Source organism: Oryzias latipes, chromosome 7 (genome assembly GCF_002234675.1).
Source record: "Oryzias latipes chromosome 7, ASM223467v1".
Classification (NCBI taxonomy): Eukaryota; Metazoa; Chordata; class Actinopteri; order Beloniformes; family Adrianichthyidae; genus Oryzias; species Oryzias latipes.
This window is the reverse complement of record NC_019865.2, coordinates 10868595-10896479: the sequence shown is the minus strand read 5'-3', so window position 1 is coordinate 10896479 and position 27885 is coordinate 10868595. Positions and strand designations below refer to the sequence as shown.

The 27885-nt window shown below is 38.7% G+C and overlaps 1 protein-coding gene across 4 annotated transcripts; it reads left to right on the top strand.

Moving 5' to 3' along the window:
• Positions 1-219: 219 nt before the first annotated feature.
• On the top strand, positions 220-27618 carry slc16a4 (solute carrier family 16 member 4). 4 transcript variants are annotated; one of them, XM_011477026.3, is made up of 10 exons: positions 220-494; positions 3697-3829; positions 12725-12827; positions 13066-13198; positions 13369-13512; positions 13643-13804; positions 13905-14546; positions 19922-20133; positions 22045-22138; positions 24714-27618. In XM_011477026.3, the coding sequence occupies exons 3-10, from the start codon at positions 12735-12737 to the stop codon at positions 24920-24922; spliced, it is 1689 nt and encodes a 562-aa protein (XP_011475328.1). In that variant the 5' UTR covers positions 220-494; positions 3697-3829; positions 12725-12734; the 3' UTR covers positions 24923-27618. The 4 variants fall into 4 exon arrangements, with proteins under 4 accessions (XP_011475328.1, XP_004070456.1, XP_011475327.1 ...); XM_004070408.4 differs by having other exon boundaries at positions 12695-12827; XM_011477025.3 differs by lacking the exon at positions 3697-3829 and having other exon boundaries at positions 12695-12827.
• The last annotated feature ends 267 nt before the right edge of the window (positions 27619-27885 follow it).

The following is a 27885-nucleotide window of genomic DNA, read 5'->3' as shown; positions in this document are numbered from 1 at the left end:
TGTTAGAGGGAAACATGCAAAGACTTTATTAGGAAGATTTCTCTGTTTGGAGCAGAAAGTTGAGCTCACTAAAGTGGTTGTTTTGGTGGGAAGAACCAATTGTCCTGCAAGTGAACAGCCATGGATGCTGTAACTGCAGAGCGCCACCCCCCAACCCGCACCCTCAGATGGGGCTCGCCTGTGCGTCTTGGTCACGTGACCCCTCGGTTAAGAGCGCAGGCTTTGCGCTCTGCGGCTGTTGGCCACTGTCGCGATGCTGAGGCTGGGATTTGAGATGCAGTCCAGCGGCAGCCGCGCATAGAGGCAAAGTTATGGCACAGTCATCCCAGGAGAACTGGGCTCTGCTGCAGCTTCTGCCACTTTCCCTCCCCGCTTTTTGCACATGTCTTGCAGAGACGCACAGCGCCGTGGCGAGAAAAGCCCACAATTCCCTTTAGGTTGAACTCATGATTCAAATGAGGTCAGAAGCAGGACCAAGACGACAATAACTTCAGGTATGTGGCGCTGCTGTTGCAGACTTTTCACTCATGTCTCACTGCTATTGGAGGCGAAAGTTTTAAGAACAAACTGTTCAAACATCAGGTTGTGTGTGCGTAAAGTTTTTAGTTGATTTCATTAGCGTTTAAAACTTTTTTATTGCTGTGTTTTTCTTTTCTTTTGTTCTTTATTTAAAACAGAATGTATTTATTCTTGCAGCATATCATAACATCTTATTGTGACAGCCTGTCAGGACTGTGCATCTGCCTGAACAACGCCTCTTTTTTCATTTGAACAAGGTGTCCAACATGGCTTTCAAGTGAAATAATAGATAATTGATTTTCCATTGGAGGAAAAGAGGATTTTTAAAAGTATTTTGGTGCGTTTTCCAAACGTTGTTACGGTAATTGCGTAAAAGAGATGCTACTTTTTTATGTTACGTTGTTATTTAGTGGCTAGTGCGCTGTTGCAGACATATGCCTCGACCAAAAATGTTTATCAGAGACACTTTTTTGTGTCTTTGTAAATAAACTACCTCATCCATATACAACACAATCAAGGATGCATGGCACGTTTGTGGCTTTGTTAATAAAACAGGAAATCAGGGAACTGTCTTACTTTCAAACTCTTACTATAACTGAATTTAGACTATTTTTAAAGTGTCACTAAACTGTCAACGTGGCTTAACGAAACAAAAATAAATTGCAATTTACTAGAATTAATGTTGCAAATAATAAAAAAATAGTTTTTAATATATGAGCAACAAACTCATTCATTTAAAAGTTTAAAGCAAAATATAGATGAACAGTGTATTCCTCATTTAAATATTTTAAAGTGCATTAAATTCAAAGCCCCCATGTGCACATATGGAGACAAATACCTTATAGAAATAAAACATGCACCCCACGCCAAGACCAGGTCTCAGGAGCATATAATCGCGCTTAACAACACTAACAGTCCATACAAAGGTTGTTTTTATTAGCATTTTAAATAAAAAGATATTTTCATAGACTTTATGTGAACTATCAAAGTGTGCTGGTGATTTTAGAGAGCACATTTGACAAACAGCGCAGTGTTAGATTGATATCTTAAATATGCAACTGAGGTGTTGCGCAACTAATCTGGAAAAAAACGGCCTGTGAGGTCTCTGAGTTTAGACCAATTTTGGGTCTGCCATCAACATTTATCTTAATTAGATTTTCTCTGTCAATGCTAAAAAATTCAGATAGTGAATACATTAGAGCCATTGTTAGCTTGATTTCTTTTTCATTTGTTATATTTATTTGCTAGATGAAAAATAACAGTATAGAGGGAGTTCTGTTTTAATTTGAATACAACTCTTTTTATATTGTTACCCTAATGCTGACTCTTGGAAAATACAATCACATTCATATCATGAAAGCTGACTTGGCTGCAGTGTTCAGACCACTATGTTGTCTTCCACAATAATGCGGTTTTATGTACGTTCCCTGAGGACTTAGCCAGAAGCTTACAGTTAAACATGATGCTTTCACTGCATAATCTCACAATGCCCCTGGGATCATGCATAGATTTTCTCTGGGCTCTAGGAAGTAGACAGGCAGCTTTCTTTCAAAGATGACAGCTTGGAGTTTTCTTAATCACTGGAGTTGTTAGAAAAGCAGAGACAACGAGGTTACGACTTAAAGTTATTTGAAAATAACCATGAATATTGTTAATTCACAGTGAAATTACATGTCACTTACGCCAAATCTAAATACTGCTTTTATGGAACTGTGATTTTTGGTTTGAACCACTTCTAGAGTAAGTAACTTTATTGGGATATTGATTTATCTGAGCCTCTTAGGCCTAGCAAGCCTCTGACAGTTGAGGTGATTGTGTTGTTCAGGTGTGAAGACAGGATTGTGCAGAATTTAAGTTTACAGTTAGGCCACAACATTCTCTTCAAGATATGGGAGTTTCTCTGCAAGTGTCACACGACATATTATGATATGTTTAAACTAATCCCTGAGCCTGCAGTGTCAGTTCTTGAGTGAGAAAGGAGAACAGCAGTTCCCACCAAAAAGGTTGAGTGTAGTTTGGATTGTTTCTTCACTTCAGAAAGGTTTGTGGAGGAAGATCTTGCTAACTTTATTACTGCTTGTTTTCCGAACTTGCCTGTTATGAGAAGGTGCTTTGGTTTTACATTATATTTTTCCCCCTGGGATGAGAATGTTTGAAGGTTTTTGTTCCTGCAAGATCCAATGAAGACTGTAAGACTTATTTGTCTGATTTAGTTGCCAGAACTGATATTTGCATTTGTTTCAAGGGGTTTGACCAGGTTTGTAAGGAAGGTTTGCATCGTTCTTCTGGGCTAAAACTGTAAAATCAGAACATGGTTTAGAACAGTGCTTCTCAAATAGTGGGGCGCGCCTCTGATGCGATGCCAGCAGGGGCGCGCAGTAGTGGCGGTTTTAGCTACAGATAACACGCACAATTGCTCGAGGCGCAAAAGGGGGGCGGTGACAGCGGCTCAGTGCTTGGAAAAAATGTGCACCACTTATGGTTTCCTATTATCTGTTATATGACAGAGTTTGTAACAGCCTGAAACTGTGAACTGCCGTCCCTGCAGCTGCGCGCTCCTGCTTCCTGTTGTAGTTGGTGTAGTATTTGACAAAAAGACAGCAGGTAATGCAGGAAAACAGCTGCACTTTTAAAGATCATAAATAAAGAATCCATCATTTAGAAAAAAAATCAGCACAATGTTTTTTTTACCTATTTCTTCAGACGAAAAACGTTAAATATATTGGTGCTGCTGTGTTCATGTTTCACATTAATTTACATTTAATATTATTTATTGACAATTATTGTTCTCAGCATCAAATGGTTCAGTTGGTCGAAATGTTTCTAGTTTAAATAAGGAATCACAGATTTTTTTATTTCAGGCACTTTAACCTTCTTTTCTGTTTTAGACAACAACAGTTTCTGTGTGGTAAAATAAATGTAATATTTGTTGAAAGTGGATTTATATATTTTTTTCTTTTGTTAATGTTAAAAGATAAAATTTTAGGTGTACTTACACAATTTCTATAGATACTAACCTAATATGTTGTCACCGTGGCGAGTAGGAGTGTGTGTGGGGGGGCATTTTTTCTTTCCTAAGGGGGCCTTGCTAAAAGTAATTGAGAAGCACTGCTTTCGAACACTCTTTTTGATCCAAAATATTTTTTTCTCCTCACTGTTTTCTTCTTTTTGTTGCAGGTGTGCATCTGGATACTGTTATAATGCTAAGTGTCCTTCATGCAGTCTGAGAATGACAGAGAGAACATAGGTGTTGTGAGTATTGCCTTGACCTGCAGTGCCTACAAGCACACTACAGAAGACAGCAACGCAGGTATTTACTTGCTCTCTCACACCCAAAAAGTGCTGGCACCCAACAGGATTTACCAGAATACATTTTAAATAAACCCACTAATTTATTGAGTTCACGTGGCTTCAAATGCCTCCCTTGTCCCTGAAAGTCTGAGTTTGATAACTAGTCCTACAAGTCAAAATATTCAAACCACTGGGGATCAAAAAGAAGTAACAACCTTTTTTAATGCTCTTTTTTGATCATTTTTATACTGTAGCTCCAGTGTTTTTGATATAAAAACCTTATTTATAAGATTCATTCTCACAAATGTGTGAATTCTGTTGACCATATTTTTGTTTATAAGAACACATGAAAATAACAACATTAATAAGAAGAGCTGCAGGAGAACTTTTTCAGTTTTTCTCCAACTGAAGCATCCATGAATCAATTCCGGGGTCACAGAATTCGCATGCACATTGAGCAGACACATTGGCTAACTACTATCTTAGCATACAATAGGATATGTTGATAAAATAAGGATGCTCAGAGAGCAAATTCCATACCAAGGACAGCTGTAAGAGGTTCTGTGGAATTTTCCGACTGACTGCTTTGTAAACTTTTCAAAGTGACGACTAGGGCCCCAGTTTTCTACCATTTCAGAAGTGTCCTGTTGCATTACATGCCACAAATATGGCTGCATTCTTGAGCATGTTTGACAGCATATGATGTGTTTAAGTGTAGGTTGTGATCCTAAAATGTTACACAGAAATACAGGTGAGCACTTGCAGATGTTTTCAGGAGCCTTTTGACTGCAGGATTCTTTCTGCAAAAACTGGGTTGCAACACTGACAATAAAGTGTGTCAATAAGTGTGGAAAAGCATCCAGTGGGTAATCCCAGCTTTTTTTGTTTCCAGTATGCTGGAACTCTGTTGGCATACTTTTCAGCAAAAGTAAATGAACTTTTCAAGGCATCAATAACTATACCTAAAATGAACTCTGTGATGACTGCTCTGTATCAGCCTGAGTAGGTTATACACTATGTTGGCTCTGGGATGTTGGTGTTTTACCCCACATGACATACCAACGTCAGGGCCTGACCAAAAATCTTTGGACTTGGATCAGGACATTTACATACAGTAAAACTTGAGCTAATATCCGTAAGTGTTGCATCATGCAGCTGCACTTTGTCTGCTTGCGCTGTCAGCTTTAAGTTCAGGATTTAGAAATGCAGAGCTGTTTTAAGTGTTGGGATCTGGGGAATCCGGGTTTTACAGATAAATCAATGTCCAATGGCTTTCAGACACACCAAACATGTTTAAATGCTACATGGAAAAAACGGTATATATTTTGTGGGGTGCGGTTGGCACACAGACTGAGCAGAACCAGTTTGAACCACGTCATGTTTAACTTGTTCATAAATGACGCTGCTTTAATGGGTAGACGCGCAGATTTTTGTTTTTAACAGACTGCGTAATCATGTTAACCTACAGTGCATGTGAGCATTTCAAGATAGGATAATGTTGATGTTAAAACTTTGACTTTCAGCTTTGCAACTCCTGTTTGGACTGTCGGTTTGGGCTCCCTTGAAACCCCGCTACTACTAATGCTGTAGCTCTAAGACCTTTATTATACTACAGAATATGCATTTTGCAGGGTTTGGTTGTAGAGAGTAAAACAATGTGTTTAGGTTTTTGCAGCATCTTGATTAGTATGATACTTGTTGCTTGTAATGCGGTAAAATGGAAAATGGGCATTTTTTCCTTTCCGTTCCTTTCTGATTGGAATTTGCATTTTTTTCCTCATGCATACAAGGGTTTTCTCTGGGCACTTTCTTTCACATTCCAAATACACGCTTCTTAGGCTGATTGGTAAATCTAAATTGTTCCATAGGTGTGAATGTGTGTAGTTGTATGTCTCTATGTGGCCCTGTTATGGCCTTACAAACCATCCAGTGTGTAAACCATGCCTTTCCCCAACACTGGCTGAGATGGGCTCCAGCAATCTGGTGACCCAAAAAAGGTTTAAGCAGGTTTGGAAATTGAATGAATGGATAGATAGATTGGACGGATGGGGATTGTCTTTTCACTCATCTTACCAGTGAAGTGGAAAATGACTATTTAAAATGGGAAAATGCCAAGGACCATTATTTAGCTGTCTTGGACTGCTCTTTTCATATCAAGGAAGGCAGGGATCCAACATTCAAGTGTACAGAAGACTCCCTCAGACTCATGCTACGTACAACACCGGGCATGTGATGCACGTTCAAGAGCGTCCTAAACGGGCATTCTTGAACGCATTTTAGTATATGGTGCTCACATTGAACTGTCGCTACCCGACACAAGTGCATGTACTAGCAGTTGGAAGAGATCCAAGAAGTAGAGCCGTGGGGCCTGTTTGGCAACATCTTGTATAAAACGTTTTATGTCACATGATGCAGTCAGCACCAAATTCCCCATCAACAGTTAAAACTGAAGAAACAACTCTTATATTAGCGGGAAAACGTCTTCTAGAGCAACCTTTGAGAATCCAGTTGTCCTGAAGAACTGTCTCATGCCAAGAAAATTGTCCATTCTTCTAATCCTGCCAGACATACTGCACTTTATCATCTGTATCATCCTATAAAGGATCCCAGAAAAACATCCATGTCTGTAAAGCCCTCCACCACTTCAAGCGCCCTCACCTTTTGTCAGGATGGAAACATCTGTTTGGTTCATTCTTGGTTCTCCCATAATTCACAATCATGTGTTTTGTATTTTTTACGTTCAAGGTGAGGTGAGGTGAATATTCTCCTGTCCTCCCCATGACATGCCATAGCTGGGATAACGGGAATCTGAATTGTGCTGGCAGTCTGAGGTGTTCTGGTTGAAGTGAAATGGTGAGCGTGAGCTGCTGACCTCATCCAATGGGACATGCCCGATTCTTGGGCGCTACTTTGCTTGCAGACGCCATGCACTGGCATTCTGCTACCCTCTGGTATTTTTTAGTTTGGATTTTTGGTTGTGTTATTTAGTGAGGAAATAGAGAAAGAATGTGGCAATAGGGATTTCTAAACTCTTTAAAGATAAAAAAGAAAACGTAGATAACAAAAATCGTGTATTCTTTGGTTGCAGATCGATCTTCGAATGGTAACATTCTTTTGTGTTTTTTAAACTTTTTGATGTAAGGCACAAACTTAAATGAGGGCATCAAATTTCAAGGAAACCTTGTGAAGTTGTCTACGACTGATTAGTTTCTGCAAAACAAAAATCGTACCATGTATATGATAAAATGTTACCTTTGGCATATCAAAGAACGATCTTTGAATGAAATATGACCTATTTGTGCAGTTCATTTCCTACCTAAAATTAGGACGACTCAATCTTGGAGGCACTGGCTTTCGGCTCCCTGTGGGTGCCGCCCATTTCATGGCGTCATCCTAGAGCCGGCCTTGACATCATGTCTGTGTTTCACCCATGAAAACAAACAACATCCGAACTTCTGCAAAGATGGAAATGCATGTTGTGCATATAAAAGGAAAGAGTTTTTGCCAAACTCCGACAGTTTGAGCATCCCGGCATGATTTGGGCATCGCAGGGCAGTGTGTCCAGATTTTAAACAATCTGAATGTTGGCGAAAACCCATTAGGGACTCAGCTTTGGGCCTGTGGCATGTTCAGTGACGCGGTCAGCGCATGGAATCCAATTCCAACATGGGGAGAATCTGATCTTTCTGCTCCTGAACTTTACGATATGATATGAGAATATTGTATTCTTCTTTTGATTTTTTCCCCCCTCGGACTAATGCGGGACAGCAAGCCGTCAAACTTGGTCACAGGGATGCAGCTCCTGCAGCATGAGTGAAGCTTCACTGTACCTGGAGAGTTTCTGAATGATCTCATGATCCCAAACATGGAGACACAATTACCAATGCTTTTGTAGAACTTTTTTAAATAAATATATCCGATCTCTCAGGTGTCTTCCATGTATTGGAAATTACATATAAACAGACACCACTAAATTTAGCAATCAGGCTACAACACTTGGCGGTAGCTCGTCCCACACGCACCTGGGGTGTCAAATTTATAAACACAGATTTGGACAAGGATTGAGAAGCAAATACATCCAACTAGAGGTGGCTGACACAAATTTGAAGCATGAATTGCATTTGGTGTGAACGCAGCATTAGGAAGAAAGTAAAGTGAGGGTTGTATGAAATCCACCCATAGGTCCACCCACCTAGCAATTAAAAAAGCCTTTAATATAGCACAACTATGAGTTCTACTAAAATAAAATTAGCAAAAGGAAACAAAAACCTTATCTTTATCATTTGTCACGAATAGAACAAAAGAAAAGGAAATATACTACAAAATATGTTAACACCAGGCTGTACCTGTGTTTATCAATGGTGTAAAGTTGGACATATAAACATGGGAGTTAAGAAAATTGTTAAGAAAAAATATCTTATCCTTTTCTCACTAGGTCAGATTTTGCTTTAACAGCTCCATAACAGTGCTCTGTTGCATACATCCACAATCACCATAGCAACACACATTTGAAGTTTTTGAAAAATAAACGGTTTAACATTTTTAAAACAACCTTCACAAGTAATTCAAAGTTTGCTGTTTTATTTAATTTGTACTTTTTTTGTGAATGATTGTTTTCCAACCAACTACAAGCTAGCCCCCATTTTTAACCCAACATTAAGGTAAGATACTTAACCTTGAAACTGCATAAACATCCTTTTTTTCCTTTAGATACCGTACAAAAAGATAAATCGTCTAATTACTAAACACATAAAATGTTTTAGAATTACCTGAAGTTGCTGCAAACCAGCAAGAAAACCCCTCACTGTACCTTTAAGGCGTCTGTTTCCAGTTTGCTCAGTGTAAACACACTGCTTGAAGTACCCATAAATCAGGTCTTCAAATGGCGAAGACAAAAATATCTGCAGGGGTCTACTTTTTAATTTATTGGGCTGCTGATGAAATGTGGGTCAGCATCGGATATGATTTTCTTGAAAACAAATAAATAACTACATACAAAACTCAACTTGCAGGAAATATTTTATATTTTCAGTAAGTTTCAGTAAGAAATTCCTCTTGTCCTTGTAATTATGAGGCTTTAAAATACAAGTCATCACTCTGACTGTGTAAATCTCAGACCATTAAACTTGTCCTTAAGTTCTCTCGGGACAATTTGTACCATGACCACCTTCATGGAACTACAGGTGCAGTACACTGGCCCAATTCTATCTAGGTTTGATCCACTCATGCTGTCTGTCGCATCTGGTCTCTGGCTTTTTATAAATGTCAAGCTGAAGTAGTGATGCTGGTCTGTGACCACAGCAGTGCTACATGTATTACATTCTTCTAAGTGATTTTGCTCTCAAGCATCTGAGATGAGGTTAATGCTCCCCACGCGCTGCAGCACGGTCAGGTGCAGAGACTGTATGTAAATACTCCTTAATAGGTTTAACTCACTTCACTTTAAAGTTACACATGCTGGCAAAAAGTTACAAGCTTGCTTTCTGTTTCAGCGTTTTTCATTGATGCTCCTTTTATGTTTGATTTTCAGGCGGTAAACTATGATTGGCAAACTGCACTTTAAAACAGGAGTGACCGGTTTTTTGTCTTTTAAATAGAAATATGCGACAAAAACGTCTAAGTCATCCAATGTTTTAAATTAGAAAAAAAACATAGATGTTGTAAATACAGTATGAATCTTGTCACCAAAAAAAAGAAAAATCTACATCCACAACATAAACTCATTTCAATTGTGACGCCTACTGCAGGTCTTGAAATAGTTATGCCACAGGCATGTGGAGTAGGAACTCTCTGTCTTTCTAAAAAAGAAAAAATTCTTGGGTTTTAATTTTGGGTTTCCCGGAACCGTTGAGGGTCGTAGAGAGGGGGGCTGGATCTTAAGGTGAGCACAAGTGTGTCTTGCTGTTACCTTGAACCTCTTGCGGGCACCTTTTGGGAAGTCATGAAAATGGAACGTGCCATTGTTGTTCAATGAGTAAGTGTATCGTGAAGTATTTTTAACAATAACATAAGCTACATCCACTTGTGACGTAGGGGTGATGCTGTTATTTGGTGCCACATTCTAATCATTGGTGAGGTGAAATGTTCAGGTGATATGTAAGTGCCTTTTGGAACTCCGTAGGATCCTCACACAAACCAACTTCACCCACAGGCAGCCCATATCCACCCGTTTGGGGAGTTTTGACTAAGGCATAAAGTTTCCAGATGCCAAAGAATTTGGCATTCGAACTTTGTTAATTCACTGTGAATAAGTCTCACTGCAATGTGCCATGATGTGATAGCATGGCAGGACGATGTCACATAGCATCTGCTCTGATCAATATTTGTGATTCTTCACATGAAATACCCAACCAACTTTTTTTATGCCAAATGCATTTGGTTTTGATATGTAGGTAAGTTTTCTCTGGGTTAGATCATCTAGGTCTTTCATCTATTCTCACTCAGGGTAATTAATAAAAATAAGCCACACTTGCTTCACTTATTTTTGGCACATTGTCCTTTTATATTTATTTGTAATGTATTTTTAATGAGGAAATGGCACTAAAGGAAGGTACTGTGCATGAATCTTTGTGTTGACTGGAGGCCATGACATGTTTAAGCTCTTCTTTGTCATAGTTTGCGCAAATCTGATGAATCAGCAGATGTTTATCAGCCCAGGAAAGGTTGATCTGATGTTGGGGTCATATGTGGACTCCTACGTCTGGCTAGTTTCAAAGCTTGGCTCCACAGTGTGTGGACATTCTCTAAGGGGGAATCCAACATGTAGGATAAGAACAAAGTCCCAGGAAATGTAAACAAACTATTGCAGTGTGGTCAAATTTTGCAGTCATGTCTGTGACACTCATGCAGCACATGACTGTAAAACCAAACTGAAATGCACCTCTTAGGCTCCCATTCATAAAAAATAAGTAAGATTTGTTCTCAATCCCACAGTCAAGGATTTCTTAAGACTTTTAGGTTTTAGTCAGTTATGAGCTTTACAAGCACATTAGCCCAGTTTTCTATAGAGTAAAACTGCTGCAGTAGCAACAAAAAAGGAGAATGTTTATTTTTAAAGGTAAGAAATAATAAAATATGATACATTCTTGCTTTCATTTTTATTTCACACCTTAATATGTAATTTTGAGAGGATTTATGTTCTCTCTGGCCTACATCCACCAGGCTGTCATGTGTTTCTATACAGAAAAGCAAGCCTTCATTTATTTAAATGTACATATTTCAATTTAGCTTTATTCTGAGTATTTTCAATGTCAAACGTTTTGATACTTTCTGGATGTAATTTTTTGTTAAAAGTAATTCACAAGTTTGACAAGTGTAAAAAAAGTAATTGTGTCGAGTTTTGTTGTTATTTTTACTTAACACTTTAGATCTGCTTAAACTTTTTTGGAAGAAGCTTCAGTCAAGATAAACACCTGCACAGAAATTAAAGTCATAATTAATGAGAAAACAACTCTTAACCAATCCCTTTTTTTAATGACTGCCTTGAGCGTTCCTTTTCTTCTTTGGTGCATTTACCAGCATTGGGCATTCTGAGCGCTGCAGAAACCTACTGTATGAATGTAATGTACTGTGAACACAGCTTCTAGGCCAGATTTCACAAAAAGAACTGTCCTCTGATTGGTTTACAACAGTGGTCTGATCAGACACCACCCACCGTCCTCTCTGTTCTTTTGATGTTAAAAAAAATCTTGAAAAACATTTGACGTCAAACTGCGGAAAAAAATGTTCTTACTATAATGCAGCCAAACGCTATTAAGCGAAAATCAAAGAAATCACAACCTGGATCATTGATCATTTTTAAACTCTATTGTACTTTTACATTAGAGCAACATGTAGTTACAAAAAGACAAAGCAAATAGATAATTTCAATCATTGTAGAGTTGGTAAATGCTGGTTTGGGTAGCAATGTTTAACCCTTGTGCTATCCTAGGCACTTTAACATTGGGAGTGGGGTCATCTAGACCCCACAAGACAGTGCGCCAAACCTTTTTTTCCCCAATGATTTGTGATCTTCAGTGGTGTCCATGGATTACATGAAATCCTCTTCACCTTTATCCACATTTGTAATGGTAGGGAGAACACGTCAATGTAAGGATCGGGTCATCTGGACCCCATAGGATAGCACAAGGGTTAACAAGAGAGACAAGAATGCTTTTTGGCCTGAAATCAAGACAATGTGAGCTTAATTAGGTCTTACCCAGTTTTTACCTTTCACATGTAAAAAAAAAATCATCCTGTTTCTACATTTGATGTTAAACTGTTTAGAAGTGACTGAGCATCAATGATTATGTTTGTTTCTCTGGACAATTAGTTTTGCTTTACCGAACTGAATAACTCCATTGTTAATCCAGTAAATCATCAGAAAAAGGTTAAAATTGGCAGCAGACTTTTAGTTTGCTCGATCAAATTAGTGCTCTTTCTCTGAAACAGTTTAATTGGAATCCAGCTTTGACATTTTGTCAGGAGGGGTCTCTGCAGAAAGGGCGCAGAGGTGAAAAAATAACCATGTTTGGTTTAACTGTTACAGAGCTCTGTGACTCATCATCTAAATACTCCACATTGTAACTCATTGTACCCTTACTATTCACTTTATTTAACTGTATTGATGGAAAAATATATTAATATTTAAATTGTTTTTTTTTTTTAATTGTTTTAAATGGGTTTTTATTGATTGATTATTTGCTATTTTCAAATGTTGGCCACTTTAAGCTGTCCAGAAGTGTTTTTTTTTAAATGCCTCACAAAAACATGAAATACATTTATTACATTTGGGCTTAAACTGGCACTTTTGACCATGTCCTCAATTGTTTTCCATGAAAATTGAGTTATTTGAACCTGCATTAAAAATAATAAAGTATTTGTCTCTTTTTTTTATGTCTCCAAGTAAAACATAGACTGCCATGAATCTGTTCAGGAAAGATGCCATGACCTCAAAGAAGGAGAAAGAGAAGGCAGTGCAATATGAGGACCCCCCGGATGGAGGTTGGGGCTGGATGGTTGTGCTTCACTGTTTTCTAGTATGTGCATCTCGGTTTTTATGATTCTTCTCTTCTTATTGTCATTCGTATGGCTTTCCCCACATTTATCCAATGATATGTCATGGAAGCACATTATATACTGTAAACACAGAGGTACACCTGTTATTATTGAATATAAGTAAATACATCTAAAGCCTTACTGTGCTATACTGGTAAAACAACAAGCACCTTCTTTCCTCCTCATTAAATGTGTATGAATTTATGTGTGGATGTACAGGTGAATGTCCTGGTGATGGGCACGCTAAAGAGCTTTGGGATCTTCTTTGTGGCATTCCAAGATGAGTTTGGAGGCTCAGCGGAAAGCATTAGCTGGATCGGTTCCATCATGTCTAGTCTGCGTCTGTCAGGAGGTCTGTGTGCAGCAGGAAGATCTATATTTCTCTGTCACAAAGCAAGTTTATATCGAATCTGATTAATTTTGAATATTTGAGACAGCAGACAACTGATTACATGCCTGTTATGTATAATGATCACTCATTGTGTGAGAACCATCTGTGTGTAACTTCTTTCCCCTCTGCAGCACCAATCGCCTCCATAGCCTGTGCAAAGCTGGGGACCAGAGTGACATCAATATCTGGAGCTGTCCTGGTTAGCGCAGGATTTCTCATAAGTATTTTTGCCAGTAGTGTGGTATATCTCTACATTAGCATGGGATTGATAGTAGGTGAGTTGAATTGCAAACTTGATTTGAAACTTGAAAACACCCATTTATTTTTTGTCACTGATGTCAATGATCTTGTCAGGCATGTTGATCCTGGGTTTAATCAGGATTACCTTCTTTTTATTCCCTTTAGGAATTGGCTTTGCCCTGTTGTACCAAGCCTTCTCTGTAGTAACAGCACTGTACTTCCGAAAGAGGTTGGCCACAGCATATGCTATTGGGCGCTCAGGGATGGGCTTGACATTTGCTCTTGCTCCATTCACTCAGCTGCTTCTGGACCAGTATGCATGGCAAGGTGGGTAAAGAAAAATCTCTTTACGAGTAACTGAGTAACTCTTTTTACTACAAGAGCTAGTATTATGTAATGTCTTGAGCTTTCCTTCTTAACCATATAGGGGCAATGTTAATTCTTGGTGGTCTCATGCTGAACCTCGTGGCCTCTGGGATGCTTCTGCGACCCATCAATGTGAAACCTCCGGTTTCAAATACTACCTCTTTACCATCCCAAAAGAGCCCTGCTGTTTCCCTGAAAAGCTCAGTGGAAAAAGAATGCTCCAAGAGCTGCCTAAGTGGTTCTGCTCATCTATCCAATGGCATTTCCAAATCAGACTCTCTCCCATCCTCTCCCTCACCTCAAAGAGACACTGAGAAGAATGGGATGGAATTTAATTCAGGACTAAAGGAGCAGGCAGTGAATTCAGAAATGACTGGACTGGTTTTTAATGGTATTCAAGGCAATGAGTCCCTCCATGAGGACAAACCTACAACTCCAGAGACTCCATCAGAACTCAATGGCTGCAGCAATGGATCCACCAGCGTTGGATTTTCTGCAAATGCTGTTACACCCACTGAAGTGACAGCTGAAAAGGTCAAAGTACTGGACTTCTCGTTACTAAAGGACCCGTTCTTCTGCATCTACACTTGGTCCTTGGTCTTCAGTCAGCTGGCGTACTTCATACCCTATTTCCACCTGTCTGCTAGAGCTCGAACTCTGGGAATCGACCCCATGGATGCTTCCTTTATCATCTCTGTGGCAGGTAAGGCTTACTTTAGGTAATACAATCTCTAAATATGATTAGCGGTACTCTATAAAATTGTTTTGGGGGAAAAAACAGTTTTGCAAGGTGTACATTGAAGACTGATACTTTAGGAGTATATGTCAGATATCACTGAGGATTTCAAAGCATGCGGTGTCAAAATGATACCTAAGGCCTTAGTCACGTGCACCTGTAAAGGGGGTTGACCTGTAGGGGTGCTGTGGGTCAACCCCTTCGTGAAGGGTCGTACACGTGACCAGCCACATTTTAAGGGGAGTACAGGTGTTTCTTGCAGATCCCTTGAGGCTCAAAGGACATCCTACGGTAAGTGTGTAATTGTATCCTGAAGTATTTGTAATACTTACATACTTATGATGTATGGCTGTTGTACGGTGCCCTTACACCACACTCTTGTCGTTAGTAATGGCCCCTATCTAACCATGTGCAAATGGAAATGCACGTAATACGTAAGTGACCATAGGACACCCATAGGATGCCAACACAAACTACTTCTGATTGTCTAATTTCTGACAGTGACTAAGGTGCACACACTTACCACTTGACCAGCACCAACGGGCTCCCTGCGTGAGATTTTTTTTTTGGGAGAGGTGGTTAAAGGAAAGAAAGAAACCTGTCACGCGTACTTACCCTGCATGTTGAATAAGTGTTCGCTATGACCTGTCACCCGCAGGCATGCCCGTAGAAAAATGTGCGTGAACATTTTCCCTTTACGAGCTCACCTTATAACCGTGTTTTTCGTGAGAGCCTTGGAGAGGTTTGGTCATTTTTTCAACCACAGACTCTGTAGGTATCCACCTGTAAGGGCAGTTGTGACTAGGGCTTTAGTTATTCATTACAGATTTTTAGACACCTTGAAAATACATGTAAAATAACCAGTAGCTGTTTACACATTACTCAGCAAAATGCCATTATTTTATTTTTTGAAGTAGAATAAAAGGAGTTTGGAGGCGTGTAACTGTAATTACTCCTTGTTTATGTCTTTTTTTTCTTTTAGGATGTTAGACGGGCCATTTTCTTGTGGTGCAAACTTTCTTGGTGTGAGTGTATGCACCTAGGTCGTGTTCTGGTAAAGCTGCTGCTGCAGTAATCTACGGTTTTGATGAGGCATCATTTATGCTGTAACTGTGCTGAACAACACAAGCTGGATGACTCATGTGAATATCTGCTAAATCTATTTTTAATGTATAATATATATTTATAATCATGTGAATGAAATGACAAGTGTATTAATGCATTTGTCAATAACAAAATCAATTTAAAAAATCTAATCCAAATTTTTCACCGAATCACATGATCAGGAGTCCATCCATTTGCTGCCATAAAGTGGTGCTAAGTGCACTGGGTTTAAAAACTGATCAAATAAAATTAGATTATTTTTTTTTATAAGAAAATGCCATATTAACAAATTAAATCAATCAATCCATACAGGGCTTTCTTGTACTTTACTAACCAGGTTCTCTTTAAGGTTTTTAAGATAAGAATAGTCATGATTTTCCTTAATAAAAATTCCAACTTCATTTAGTTTTAATTGCTAGTTATGTGAAAACTGTTTCCTAACCCAGTAGAATTTGTTTTAAATGGAAATTTGACAAATAGATGGATAATCCAACAAACTGAAAATCAAATGTATTTGCTTGTTTTTACCAGTGATACTGACTTCTTCTCTATCCTACTCAATTTTGTATATTTTTTCATGTTAATGGATCCCTTTTTTGAGAGTAACAGTGACAAAATGATCCCTACTTTTTAATTTTTTAAATTGCATAATTTTCACAGCAGCTAGGAGGTTTGCGGCACAAAAGTGAAATTGATGGTTAAAGCCATTTGTTAGAGTTTATCGTTAGTTTATTTGTAAATGTGTTGTGGAATCTTATTTTTTGGGGGTAGATTTTTTTTTATATATAAATTATCTAAACATAAAAACAATTTATAATTTTTTACCTAAATTATTTTTAAGAATAAATGATAAAAAGAACATATAAATTTAAGTCATTTAGTAGACATTTTTAATGCATAAAAGTTTTTTGGGGATAAAATATAATATAATTTTTTATTGCCTTTAGAAAATGTATTAGTAGTTTGTTTTGTGACTTCCACCAGACTTTTTGCAGTGACAGTAAGAAACATCTTTCAAGTTTCCCTGGGACTGGATTGTAGAAGTGATGCAAGGAAGTACTCAGTCAACTTCTAGGTATTAATTATTCGTGAGCCTCTCAGACTGCAGTCTTATGTAATGAAAGTGCTTACATAAAAGCTGAACTTTGGTCCACTGGACAGACTGGGTGGGTTGACTAGTGTGCCATTAATGAGGCCGCAGCATAAAAGCAGGATACAGTCAAAACATTCTGAAAATCAACCACATGTGGACGTGATCCTGTCAGTTAGGGTTTGTGAATAATTGAAATGACTGTACTTTTTCATAGGTGTGTGTCGTAATAGTGCATTTTGCAGTGTTTTTGTTAAAAAGCAGCTGGCTGTTACAAGAACACAGCATGAAATTGCACACATATTTAAAAAAAATATTTTTTTCAACAGGATTCTAGATGTTGGTATAACTAGATCATAAAATATGTAGATGTCTCTGTTGATTAATACCAGAACTGGGCAAATCTGACAGACTCCTTTGAGTTAGAGATGTTTCCTGTGTCACGTTTTGTGCTCACGTGCCTCGTAATGAGAAAAAAAAAGAGGACAGCACAACACCCGGGTGCCATCCTCTCTATAATGCCACCATCCCGATGTGCCACTGTCCCTCTTTTTGTGACCCACTGTTGCCATTTATTTTCATAAGAAAAGGAAAACCCCCTGTCATCCGGGTCAGTGTGCTCGTCAACTCTCAGTCAGCAATGTTGGAACTAAATGGAGTCGCTAAGCAACAGCTAGCTGAGTAAAGTTGCTGGCGTGCAGACAAGAGGGGCTCCAAGTTTTGTCTGAGTCCAGCTCTAAAGTGGGTAATAGAAAAGGACTGAGGCAGTATGTAGTAGTGGGCATAAAAGAAAGAGGCGAGGCAAGGTAGCAGTGGTTTTATGGAAGCTGGGAAAACCAGCGTCCCTAACAGCCTTCTTTTAATCGTAGGACTAAACATCCTTTTTTATGGTCAATCAATCTGTCCAGCTTTAGGCTTTAAAAAATGCTAAAATGGAGTGATTTATTGGGTTAATTTTAGCATAAACCAGGTCAAACATCCGATCTAGTCGTGCATCTTAACCTGATGACACAGTAAAGAAAATAGAAAGATCCAGTTCCTAAGATGCACTTTCTTTGTGGTGCTGCTACTTGGAGAGGCCATATTCAAACAGTTTTATGCTGACCAGGAACAGCTGCAGGACTGAACCAACCTGCTGAGGCTAAAACACACAAACAAACTCACAATTTGTCTGCATGCAAGCAGAGGACACTCCAGGATGTGTCATGGATCACAAAAGGAGGACACATAAACACTGCACAGCTGCCTCATGTCATCTTTGCAGCCTCTGCGAAGAGAGATTTTTAAAAACCCGTTAGGTAAGCAGAGGTGTTCAAAAATGAACAATTTCATGTTTCTCTGTTTTTTGAGAGCCCTAAGGATTGAAGACAGTTGAATTTCATAACCTACCTTCATCAGATGCAATTATGCACATGCAATGTGGCTTACAGTGTCCTTTAGACCTTTCTGAATAAAAACGTCCACAAACACACAGTTTGGAAAAAGAAAAAAAAAAGCTGACATAAACTGTTTTGCATTTGCTTATAGTATACTCTGGTATGTAGAGTTCATAGTTTACTAAGGCTGAAAAAGCTAAGCATGCCTAATAAAATAACCATATAACAAAATAACCCTCTCTCCCCCTCTCTCTCTCTCTCTCGCTAAAGAAAAGCTATATAGAACCAGAGACAGAGGTATGGGAAACACCTCCAAAGGTGGTAGAGAATGAGACTGTCACAAAAGCTGGCTTTTGTTTTTTTTCCAGTGCGTCAGATTTTGACAAGTCGCCAGCTTGCTGATCCGCGCTTTGCAGCTCAGTTCATTGGTGCCGGATATGTCCATTCCCTTCTTACTGTCTGGATGTTAATGGCGAACCAACCAGACATTGTAGTGGTGGATAAAGAACAGAGGAAAGCCGTTGTGGTAGATGTGGCAGTGCCAAGCGATAGGAACATCAGGAAGAAGAAATATGAGAAACTAGAAAAATACCAGGGACTCAGAGAAGAACTGGAGAAAGCATGGAAAGTGAAGGTGACAGTGGTGCCCGTGGTAACTGGAGCACTCTGGGCAGTAACCCCCAAGCTGGAGGAGTGGCTACAACAGATACCTGGAAAAACCTCAGACCTCTCAGTTCAGAAAAGCGCAGTGCTAGGAACAGCTAAGATACTGCAGGACCCTCTGGTAGAGGACCCGAGCTTGTGTGAGAAACCCCCCACAGAGTAACACATCAATTGTCCAAAACAGTGATGAAGATAAAACAAATGTGGTTATTTTATCAGGCATGCTTAGCTATTTCAGTCTTAGTAAACTATGAACTCTACATACCAGAGCATACTACAGGCAAATGCAAAACAGTTTATCTGTCAGTTCAAATTGAATCATGAAACAGGTGAATAATTTCAAATTTTTGAGAAAATCTACAACAGAAATACTGGAAAAGCCACAAAAAAGTGAAATGCTGTAGAAAGCAAAGGATAGTAAATTACATAACTTTGAATGAATTAAAATAAAGTTTTGAAGAAGAGTAAAAAATAGGCTAAAAGCACACAGGCAACTGAAAAACATGTTGACTTGGTTTTTCCATGTTTTTTTCCTGAAACTTCAGTTTGTTTTTTTAAGTCCTTGTTGATATAGTGTATTATAGCATGAGGTTTTGCTCAGCTGAAGCCTTATTTACCTAGTAAGTACATAGTGATATTTTTATTGGTCTGTGAAATGAAAAGCCAACTGTATATTAAAATTCAACAGGATCTTACAGGGTGTCAACTCTCTGTTGGATACCATTTGTGGAGAGATGCTGCAGATGCTACACACGGGATGGGCTAATATGATCTGCACGGAACCAGTTTTGTCATTGATCAATAGACTAGCACTGTCTGGTGTAGCTATTCCTGTGGCAGTCAATACAACACTGCAGTTTCTGCATGGCCTATCACATTCCAGTTGACCTCAGCACAGTAGTCTGTTTCTGCCCTGTCATTGTTCCCCAGCAAAACCAAGGATCAAAGAAACAAGACGGGTGCCCAAGAAAAGGATAAAGAAATGTTGATATGAACAGGTTGACTGAATTACACGGGTTGTTGGTCATAAACCTGCTTTAGTTTTAGGGTTGTTGTTTTTTGTCTTATTTCTCATCCCTGTGATGATCCACCTTCATACTCTGTTACAGGTATCACGGAGACCATTGCACAGCTGGCCTCTGGCTGGGTGACAGACAGGAACCTGTTCCATAAATACCACTTCCATAAAGCCTACCTTATACTCTGCGGCTTGGTCAACTTGCTCTCCCCGCTGGCAACTTCCTACATCCTGTTGATGGTCTATGCTGTCTTCTTCGCCATTTTCTGCGGCGGTTACATGGCGTTGCTTCTTCCCGTTCTGGTAACGTTGAACCTAATCTAAACAATGATCAAACAGTTTTTCAAAACTAGAATATGGTAGATTATGGAAGGCGTGTGATGATTCCGTTTTTCACAGGAAAAGACAGTTTCAATAGGCAGCTTTAACTGTTATTAAAAATATATATGCTTTACTTAGAGCAAAGATTCATATTATTGTATGAACGAAAAGCTTGTGGCCACAAGTAGAAATCCAAGGGTACTGGTAGGTGTAAAAAAAAATATAAACTCTGTGCGACATGACCAGACAGATCTACAAAGACTTGTTTGATGGCAAAAACTAGAGCCTGCCATCTTCTAAGATAGTTTATTACATTTTCCCTCCTCCCCATGATTGTGTCCCAAACACCACAATGAATGAAAGAGAAGCGCAGAGCCTGGGGAGGCCACAGCCTGCTTTCAGTGTTTATGTAATCTCATATGCACTGCTCCCATTTATGAATGAAGTGTAATTAAAATCGTTTTCATTTTCTCACCAAAAATCTTGGCAAATGTGTTTCACACTATTTTACTGTTCTTCCGTATAAAAACAAATGGTTTTATGACATTATGTAAATATACTGAAAGATGTTCTCTTAGGCTGGTGGAGCTCTTCTCTCAGCAGCAGTTACAGGTGGGGCAGCATATGAAGTCATTCGGTATTCAGTCTCTTAAGGTCACATTCGTGTTCTCAAACCTGAAATGGGGAAGTACGTAACTGGGTTTCTCTTTCCAGAGATGGGGTATCAAAGGTCAGGATATGTCTCTAGGCCTGAGTTTGGATTTACGCAGAAGTAAGACGCCTCGATCTCTGAGGCACCGCCTTTCACTCCGTATTGGGTGCCGCCCATTTAATGACGTCAACCTAGAGCGGGCCTCGGGAGCGTGTCTGAGTTTCACCCCTGAAAACAAACATCAGAATTTTGCAAAATGGATGTGCATTTTGTGCAAAATAAAATGAATGTATTTTTGCCAAACACCGCTAGCTTAGGGAGAAAGTGTGTGCGTGTGTTAGCCTGTGTGTGTTAGCCTGGAGGCAGGGCTGGCAGGGCAGACTCTTACTGAAAGGGGCTGTTCTCCTTCACAATATGAGAAGCCGCTCTATTTTGTGGATTGGGAGGGGATGGTGCTCAGACTGTAGGTTTTTGGAGGAATGCAAAGAAATGTTTGATAGCACCAAAATGCCGCATTGGGTTGTGTTTTTTATTTATTTATTTAACATTATAATACACTTAAAAGCTCAAAAAGTTAAATTTTGAATGATATAAATCAAATTCAGGGTGAAGATTTGGTTATTTAGGTCCATTATTCTGTTTTTCATTATTATAACTTATACTCTTGTGGTATTACAAAATACAAAATAGTGTTGTAAATGTTAAATGCAGCACACTATTTTCTCTCAGTCCTATTACCCTTTAAATCTAAATAAAAGTCTGGCAGGTCATGACATTGGTGATTTCAGAAGCTATTCACAATTTTAATAAGAATTGATGCTCAACATTTGCTGCTTAAGCAGTATGAACTATAAATTAAATGAAGTAGAAATTTGTACAATATATTACTACTGAAAATGGAAAAATTAGGTACTGCCATATTATAATAACTTCATGTATAGACGATTCTTCATGTTGGCTTTTAAACCAGGGGATCTTTGGTGAAATGTTTTATAGTACCGGTATGTAATTATTAATAGCTAAAAACTTAATTTGATAGATGTAATTACTATTTTAGATCATATCGATTTGCAATTATCACTTGAATAAATATATTGACTTAAAAGAATACTACGAGCAACCAAGTTGAACAAGAATTATTTCAAAATCAGTTGTGAAACAAAATATAGTGTTGACCTTTATTAACAAAAATGAAAATATCACAGAGTAAAGAGCATCAGGATTGTGTTTTTTTCCTGCAGGTTGATCTTGTCGGGTCAGAGAAACTCAATAACTCCATGGGCTTCTCCATGTTCTTTGTTGGCTTGGGTTGCCTCACAGGTCCTCCTTTGGCAGGTGAGTTAAAACCTTCAAGTAAGATTTTTGAAACCATACAAGTTCAGTTCTACATTTTTTTCTGTTTCTGAAAAAACAGAGTAGTCCTGTATTCATCCGTAAATGTCTAAGCCCGTATAAGTTCTGGTTTATAAAGCTCACATACAGTATATTGTAACGTAAACAAATACTTTTAGCTCCTTTCCGAATAAGGCAGTTACATAAAATTACCTCCCGGTGTTAAGGCCAGGTTTCTTTTGAATAGGAATTTCTGACATCATGGTGGCTGTTTATTTTGACCTACTGGGGTTTAATGTGCTCTTTGTGCACAAAAACACAATCAATCAAAAAGCTACACTCAGAGAAACTAGAGCTTTGAGTTGGTAAATCCATTTTTTCAGCAGACTTCTGGCTTTGTAAAAAACTCCCTGATTTAAAAAGCAATGTGTAAAGTCCAGCGTCATATTGAGTTGAGAAACTTGATGAATCATTGAAGTTGTGTTATTTGTTATGGACAACATACAACGGCATACTTAAAAAATTTACCGAAGGATTGCTAATAGAATGAATCTGGCTGTGTGATGTACTGCCCCCTGTTGGTATCCTTTCTATACTAGTTTAAGGGCACTTTTTGTAAATTTACTAAAATTAGGATTGTTTTTAGCTTAAAAAATACCTAAGAACCATGACAGAATATCTTTAGGAAAATATCCAGCAACTTCATTTTCAGCCAAAAAAGGATCTAAATGTGATAAACAGCTGCAAGAGTAACTTTTAAACCCATATTGCTGGCACACATTTTGTGTGAACTTAACCTGTGTCTGCTTGTCACGAGCAAGCAACCACTCTGCAGCATGAAAGCTGAAACAACCTACAACCTGTGCCAGCATGTGTGTGTACTGGAAATCTGGATTTACTTTTAGGAAATTCTGCACAAAGGTTACAGGGTCACATTTCTACATACCTGTAAGCATGTCAAGTCAGACCCTTTGCAGTAACAGCAAAGTTTCTGCAGCAACTTTTTCTTTTGGGATCAGATAACAGGTAGGGTTGATATGAGTTATATATTGTGTGTCTGCTTTTTGTTATGTCATATTCCTACACTATTACCGTATTTGTGTTTTCTGTCTGCTGAAAAAAATAATTTGTGTTGAATGTCACCTCCATTATGAAACAATCTCCTGCCTTTTAAAACTGTGTCTTGTAAGCACAGAACTACATATGGCTTTAAACACATATTCTGAGCCCATGTTTTTTTTTCTTCTAATATCTGGGTCCTTCTAGGAAAACCCCCCTTCTTGCCATAATGAGAAACATTTGGCCCCGATTTGAAGTGAGGGGCCCTTGAACCTGATGACTTAGTCTCCCCTCACTGAGTTGAGCAATTCCCTCACAGGAGCTTATATATTTCAAGGTTGAAACATGACTAATGGCCCTTTTAGGTTGGGACAGAAATAGCTTGGGGCTGTCTTTATCCTCCCTGCTGTTCAAGTATGAAACTGACAGTTGGCCACGAGGCATAACAATATTCTCATTCTATACTTTCAGCTGTAGGAGGCGCCTGGAGTAAGGCCAACTGTTTTTCAGCTCGTTGAGTTTTTGTGGCGATGAGTTGAAGTTTACCCGGCACAGCTCATAGATTTTGTGATAGTCTCAGAAACACAAACACGAGAGTCCAAATCACTGAGTGTCCAAGTTATCTATGTGGGGCTACGAAACAAAGGTTAGACCAATCAGCAGATTTATTTGTGAGCGCAATCAATACTGTGTCTGTGTGGTTCTGCTAGCTCAGTCCAATTGGTTAAATCTTGTGACTTTAATGCACATCTACTGTGCTGGAACGCATTTTTATATTTGAAAGACTTTCTATCGAGGGTTTCCGAGGTCTAAATATTTGTGTCATCCTTAAGAGTCTGATTCCAAATATTTACTTGAGCTGGCTGTTCAATGATGAGTAACCTTTTACTCATCAGATCAGATCATCTTTTGATCTATTGTAAAAGCGTTCCCAGTCTAAGTATGATGATGCCGTTTTTAGCCTACATAAAAAAATCTGTTGTTTTTCAGAACATAGTTTCTGCAGAGCGGAAGTAGTTTCTTTGAAATCTGAGTTGTGGGCGTGACTGTTGGTGCGGGGTAAGCCCGCCCACTTCCCGTCATCCATCTGCTTACCCACTCTTCCCCTAGCTTACAGCCCCTCACAGCCCTAAAGGAACATTACCGCTGCAACAAAAATTGTGATCAGTATTTGAGCTAATCAGCCATACGGTTTCGAGCCCGATTACAGCTTAGACAAGGAATACAAAGACGCTCATGGATCTATTTGTCTGCAAGTGGATGCATCTCAATAGAGCAGAGCAGAGAGCTCGTGTGACTCTTCGTGGTTGCGTCTACTTCACACCTACACGCTTTTTCCAATGACATTGTTTACGTCTGCTCTTGATTTACAATGATTTGAATAAAGAAATACTCAGAACTGCAATTTAAATATTGATTGTCTTTATATATGCCCTCCATCATGAGAAAAATGCCACAATAACTTGTTAAAAAACACGATTTTTATTGGAGTGGCCATTAACATGTTTCTGCTTCGCAGGGTTCCTGTATGACTACACTCAAACATATGACTGCTCTTTTTATCTGGCGGGGCTCTGCTACCTACTCTCCTCCCTCTCGCTGTTCATGGAGCCGTTGGCTCAGCGCTGGAAGGCCAGACAGAAACTTTCCCAGACCAAGACAGCAGAGAGCAGCTGTAAGACCAACGGCTGCTTTGCCCCTGACCACTTGCAGAATGGTGTTGTGTAAGCATGAACTCCAGGAAAGGCCTTGTATCTTCAGGCAGCATGCTTTCGACCTCTAACCTGAATGCCTTGGACCTTGGACACTGGCTTCAAATCAAGACCTCGAGCGCTCACTTAAGCATCGGCCTTAAAATAACATAAAAACTCATGAGGGTGTGAACTTTTTATTATGCTGAACCTCTAAAAAGCCAAAATACTGTATGTTTTCTTGTCAGAGGCACAAGCATCAAAACTGAGGGTAATCCCAAGCACATAATTTATTGAAGAACAAAAAAAAAGTCTGCTGCCTTTTTTCTTTTCCCAAGTATCAATAACCAGTAAACATGAACTCATAGTCCAGCTTTTGAAGATGCCACAAAAGTCAGATTCACTCACATTCATGAAGAGCGAACCTCTCTGGAAGCATTTACCTGCTTCGGCATACCTGTACTCACTGATGTGCACTTTGGGCCAAGCTGAGATAACATGTCATTTTCTGTTGACCTTTAGCTTCCAGGTACTCAGAACACTCATCACTCACATCATTGCAGCCTGTTCCTGGGACACCATGTGTAATCCCAACTATGAAGCCAAAAAAGCACAGCGACAGGAAAATGTGATTATGTACTAGTTTAGCTTAGTTTAACAGGTTTCTTTTTAAGTGTTAGCTTTTTCTCCTTATAAACCTTTATAAAAGTTCTGTTTTTAAAAAAGTCCTAATACCTTCGTCTGTATCTCATATTAGACATGTGTGCATTAGCTTTCTGTTTTATGGCTTTTTTTTTAAAAGCTCGATGCCATTTAGAGCCCAAAAGTCAGCCTGAAAGTATGCTAATAGTTGAGCCTTGTTTTTCCTTCCTGACTTGATGCATTCACATAAGGTAACCCTCAGGAAGACCATCAAGCGCAAACTGATGCTTCACTACAACGTTCGTCCCTTATTTTTAAACTGAAATTTAAACTGCTCCCATTTTATATATAGACCAGGAGTACTCGACACTAAATTTGCTCCTCAAATGGTGATTGAACTACTTAGACTAAAAACACAGCTGTCAGTTCTTGCATAAGAGTACTCTATAAAACCTCTTACCACCTTAGCCATTCAGTTTGACAGCTTTAACCTGCATTGCTAGTTTAAAATAGTTGACTCTGAGGTTGCACGCCAGCCTACGTTAGGCTTTTAGTGCTTCCTAGGTCAACTGTTGGCTGTTTAGCCTCTCTTCATGTCTTACATCTCCTCTCTTCATCTTACATTTCATGTTAAATTTTATTTAATGTAGTTTTTTTCTTCTCAGTTCCATTGAGGTATTTCAACAATATTCTGCACAAACGAGAGCAACACACTTATCTGTAAAAACTTTTGTCTTTTAAATACGATGGGTAACAACTTGAAATTTGTCTTTTTGTCATGTTGGTTATAAAGTACTTTTACATGAATAGCAGAAATTGTTTTTTAAGTGCAGCACCTAGAAACATGTCCAATCCTCAGTCATAGCTCCTCATCTGTTTTCTGCAAGTGCTCAAGAAAGATTTTCCTCTAATTTATGCGCACAAATCAGGAGCCCGAAAGCCCTTTTCCTCTTAAAGTTTCATACATTTTTCAATCCCAGTGGAGCTGAGGGAAGATATAACCAATGAACTCCGCTGTACATTTATGTTTTCTATAATAATGTGGGATCTTGTTCTTTTTATATACATATTTGACCAATTAAGATGGATGAATTGCTGACTATAAACCCCCAACTGGAATTTTACACAATAATACTCAGACCATTTGGTGCCTGCAGGAAGCCAATTTATGGGAATGCAAATGTACGCTTTTGTTCTGTTCATACATGGGAATTTTTTATCGGTTTTTGTGTTCATGGTGGGTTTTTTGTTATTCCACAACTGCCTTATAAGGTCATGTATCATCTATAAAACTTTCTCTGAAATGACAGCCAAAGATCACATTAAGACAACTACTGTTTGTTAGTTTATAAAACCCTTTGGATGGGATGGATTAAATTAGCATATTTTCTATCAGACTTGAAAACAGCCTCAGCATGTGTTTTGTTCTGCTGCCCCCTTGTGGCAAAAGAAGAGTCCTACTCTAAGAATGTCATCTCAATTAGTGACAAATGATTCCCCTTCATCTCACTCTCACAATACAGAGCAAGGCTCTTTGTATTGGTTCTATAACGACAGAAAAGCACAAAAGCTCTTTTGACTCACCAGCAATATGCTTCTGTGATTTAGGGCCACTGAAGCCCGTCTACTTTGTAAAATTATTTTAGTATTTGATGCTTTAGAATGTTTTGGATCAATTACTTATATCCTGTGCATATGTTTAAAAAAACATGTTTGATTTTAAAAGCCCTCTCAATTGTAAATTAACCACCACACATGCAAACCAATGAGACATTTTACCCCCAGTCTTTGTTGCTTTATGTGCATTAACTTGGGAATAAGTGTTTCCCAGTGTTTTTGTTTTTTGTTTTTGCTAAACCAAACCTGGATTTTGTCCCCTGACAGCAAACACTTCCTGTTTCAGCCTGGTAACAGAGCTGCATGGGTTATGGCTGTGATGAACTCATGTGTGAGTTAGTCTGCGGTTGTGTGACTCAGACATCTCAGAAGAAAGAGTAGATCAAAAGAAAATAAATGCACAAGATATTCTTCAGGGAAAATATGCTTTATTGGTACAACCCTTAATAAAAAAGTGACTCCTTAATCCAATTATATTAATGTTTTTCCTTGGTTGTAAAACCCAACAAAGACTTGTTACAGTATTTTTTCCATTCATGTCAGACATATGGAGTCAACTTAACTGTTACTTACAGTACACGTGTGCAGACCCAGCGTTGGAAACGACGCTGTCCAGGTGGATCTGCAAACAAAAGATTCAAAAGCTTTTAGTGTTTTAATGTCAGGACAGCAAATAATGTTAATCAGCACTTGGATTTGGAATTCCATCTGCTTAAATTACCATAAAATGATGCATTTTAA

Bases quoted from the DNA above. Each gene is read 5' to 3' on its own strand.
- slc16a4 (XM_011477025.3), top strand. From the start codon at position 12,711: ATGAATCTGTTCAGGAAAGATGCCATGACCTCAAAGAAGGAGAAAGAG. The intron at 13,199-13,368 runs GTCTGTGTGCAG...TCCCCTCTGCAG, and splicing joins TAGTCTGCGTCTGTCAGGAG to CACCAATCGCCTCCATAGCC. The intron at 14,547-19,921 runs GTAAGGCTTACT...ACTCTGTTACAG, and splicing joins CTTTATCATCTCTGTGGCAG to GTATCACGGAGACCATTGCA.